The 2,802-nt window shown below is 29.2% G+C and overlaps 1 protein-coding gene across 1 annotated transcript; it reads left to right on the top strand.

Annotated features, from left to right (window-relative positions):
- The first annotated feature begins 1,217 nt into the window (after positions 1-1,217).
- LOC123306112 lies at positions 1,218-2,592 on the top strand. Its single transcript, XM_044887997.1, has 5 exons — positions 1,218-1,298; positions 1,357-1,528; positions 2,176-2,256; positions 2,321-2,481; positions 2,548-2,592. The coding sequence occupies exons 1-5, from the start codon at positions 1,218-1,220 to the stop codon at positions 2,590-2,592; spliced, it is 540 nt and encodes a 179-aa protein (XP_044743932.1).
- The last annotated feature ends 210 nt before the right edge of the window (positions 2,593-2,802 follow it).

The following is a 2,802-nucleotide window of genomic DNA, read 5'->3' as shown; positions in this document are numbered from 1 at the left end:
TTTCACATCGTTAATATCCTCAATTCTGTTAGGTTAGGTTCGGTTAGGTTAGGCTATATTGTCTGTCCACGAATGACACACTTAGGCTGTAGATCCCATTGTGATACCATATATGTGTTTTACCACCTTTCCGGTGATAATTTCATTTATCAGCTCCTAAATTTCATAGGCTGAGCGGCGGCGGGAATCGAACCCGCTACCCTAAACATACTGCGGATAGAATTGGTTACACTTTAACCAACTGAGCTAATAGGGCGACAATTCTGTCAGATTATCTATTATAAAATTTATGTCCCCAGTAAAGAGGATTTTGTTCATACAATTTTAGATTGCGTGCTGGAGTTCGAAGATCTTTTTGACGGCGTGTATTATAATTGTGATATACTATTTTGATCGAGTGAAGTAGGATTTTTTTTGTTACCAGTACACATTCTAGCATATGCATACATGGTAAAGGTAGAATACCAAATTTCTTGAAAATGTTTTACAAGATACGTCCTGTTTTACATGGTCTACATATATTTTTTTGACGAAGATGGACTAATTAGTGATTTTATGAACACATATACCCACACTTTGTTCGTAGCAACAACACATCTAAGGATTAAAAAAAACTTAAAATAAAAGTTAACAAAACGATATAAAATAATGTTCAAATTTGCCCTCAGCTGCGCTACTCTCGATCTTCACCTTGCCTTGCCGTACTTTTAACTGATTTTATCCCAAAATATTTTCGTATTTGATACCAAAAGTTTCTGATTGGCTTCTCTTTTAGGGCTAAACAGGACTAAAAAGTCTGATTTTCCACAAATTGAGCCAATAGCTGGGTGTGCTGTTACATTTGCTTTACAAATGTAATCATCTAAACTTAGCACCTATATTACACCAAACGTATATGTTATGAACTTTGGCATTACAGCGTTGTTGTACATAGACAACTAATTATAATATAGATAAGAAACTTGAACTGTTTTTACCATGTGAGTTCCAAAAACTTATCACTCTGTTCAACAGATTTCACTACTGTAGATCAAGTTCTTAATTTATACAGTATAGGCAATGAATATTACAAAAACGTTGTATGTATCACATAAACTTTCTAAATTTCTACAATCATTTTGATCATAGTTGCCTGGTCAAATTTGACAGACTAATACAAAAATTTATCTGAAATAGTGTCAAATAAAATATTAATTAAAAATCAAATAAATATTAAGATGGTTCTTCATTGTTGTGTGAAAGGTTGTGTAAAAACACAGAAGGATATTAGTTTACATGTGATTCCTAAGAATTTTGAGGTAAGTACAAAAATTGTTAACTTGGATAGAAATATTCTTGAAAGACTTAATTTTTCAGAAGTTTAAAGATTGGACAATAGCGATTGATCGAACGGACATCGAATACTCGAAACGTGAAAACTATCATGTCTGCGATTTACATTTCGCCGACGAAATGAAACTCCAGGCTTCAACAGGAAAATTGCGAACTAACTTAAAGCCTAATGCTTTTCCTAGCCTCCACTTAAGTAGTAAGTTAAAATCCTTATGTAACTAACGTATGTTTAATTTATTATTGTATGTAGGTCTTATAGAGGAACCACGAATGTAGACACAATTTGATTATAAGGTAATTTTTATTTATTTTAGGTTCACAATTTTTACATGCAGAGACCTCGAACATAAATTTGAACAAAACTGCATCAAAACGACCTAGTGAGATAATTTAATTGTTAGGTACTAACAATTATAATTTAAAAAGTAAATATAAAAATATAGTTATGAGAATAAAAATAAAACCTAAAGAGACATTAAATATTCATTAATGAATTTTTTAACTTGTTATGTCTACTGAATAAATCGCCATGAAACACAAGTTTATTTCCTTAAACGCTTGGAAAATTTAGCTTTTATTAGCGTTTATTTTAAAGGAGAACTTTTGATAGCGAACCACCATCCAATTCTGTATGATTTTTCATGAGAAGGATGCAATTATACTTTATTAAATCACAAAAAATGGAATTGTTATTGAAATTTAGGAGCTTTTGTACTTTTTCACTATTTGATACCTAAAATCATAATATTATGTATATAGAACATGAGTTTTTTAATTGTTGTTCAAAAAATTTTTAATTAATTTTTATCAATAACGGCAAATTTAAATGAAATCAATTTTTAGGATCGCCTATTGCTTCTACGAGTCGAAAGATTATGGCCATAAATATCGAAGAAGAACAAATTCGACCTGCGTTTCAAATAGGTTTGTTGCCAACCTTGTTTCCTTTTTTTCTACTTTATCAAAAATCTATATTTTATTTTCATAGATTTGAAGAAAAAAATGTATTTACTAAAAGAAGGAAATGTGAGAAGGGTGAAAGAACTATCGAAAACAGCAAGAAAATATTACCATATTGCGAAAGATATGTTAAAACTTGCTCGAAAGTTGAAAGATAAAAATGAAACATATCTTAAAAGATTGGAAAATGCAAACATTTATTAGTTTTAATTTTAGTTGTAAGAAACACGATTTAAAATTTTTATTTGTAAATAGAATGTTTTTATTTTATACAAGGGTGTGGGTTCCGAATGTAAATAATATTTTGAGGGGAATAGATTTAAGATTTGCTACTGATAGGATTAAAAAATTAGCTTTACGTAAATATAAGAAATATAAAATTAGACATAAAAGTATAAACAAAAATAAAAGATTAGTTGTTTAATAAATTTATTTTATAATTTTAAAAGCGTTTTTTTTTCTTTAAAATATTTAATTATTTTTTGTTTTACTGTTTCAAGCACATGATTT

Source organism: Chrysoperla carnea, chromosome 1 (assembly GCF_905475395.1).
Source record: "Chrysoperla carnea chromosome 1, inChrCarn1.1, whole genome shotgun sequence".
Taxonomy (NCBI): Eukaryota; Metazoa; Arthropoda; class Insecta; order Neuroptera; family Chrysopidae; genus Chrysoperla; species Chrysoperla carnea.
Note: the sequence above shows the minus strand (reverse complement) of the source record. Positions and strands in the feature narration are given on the sequence as shown.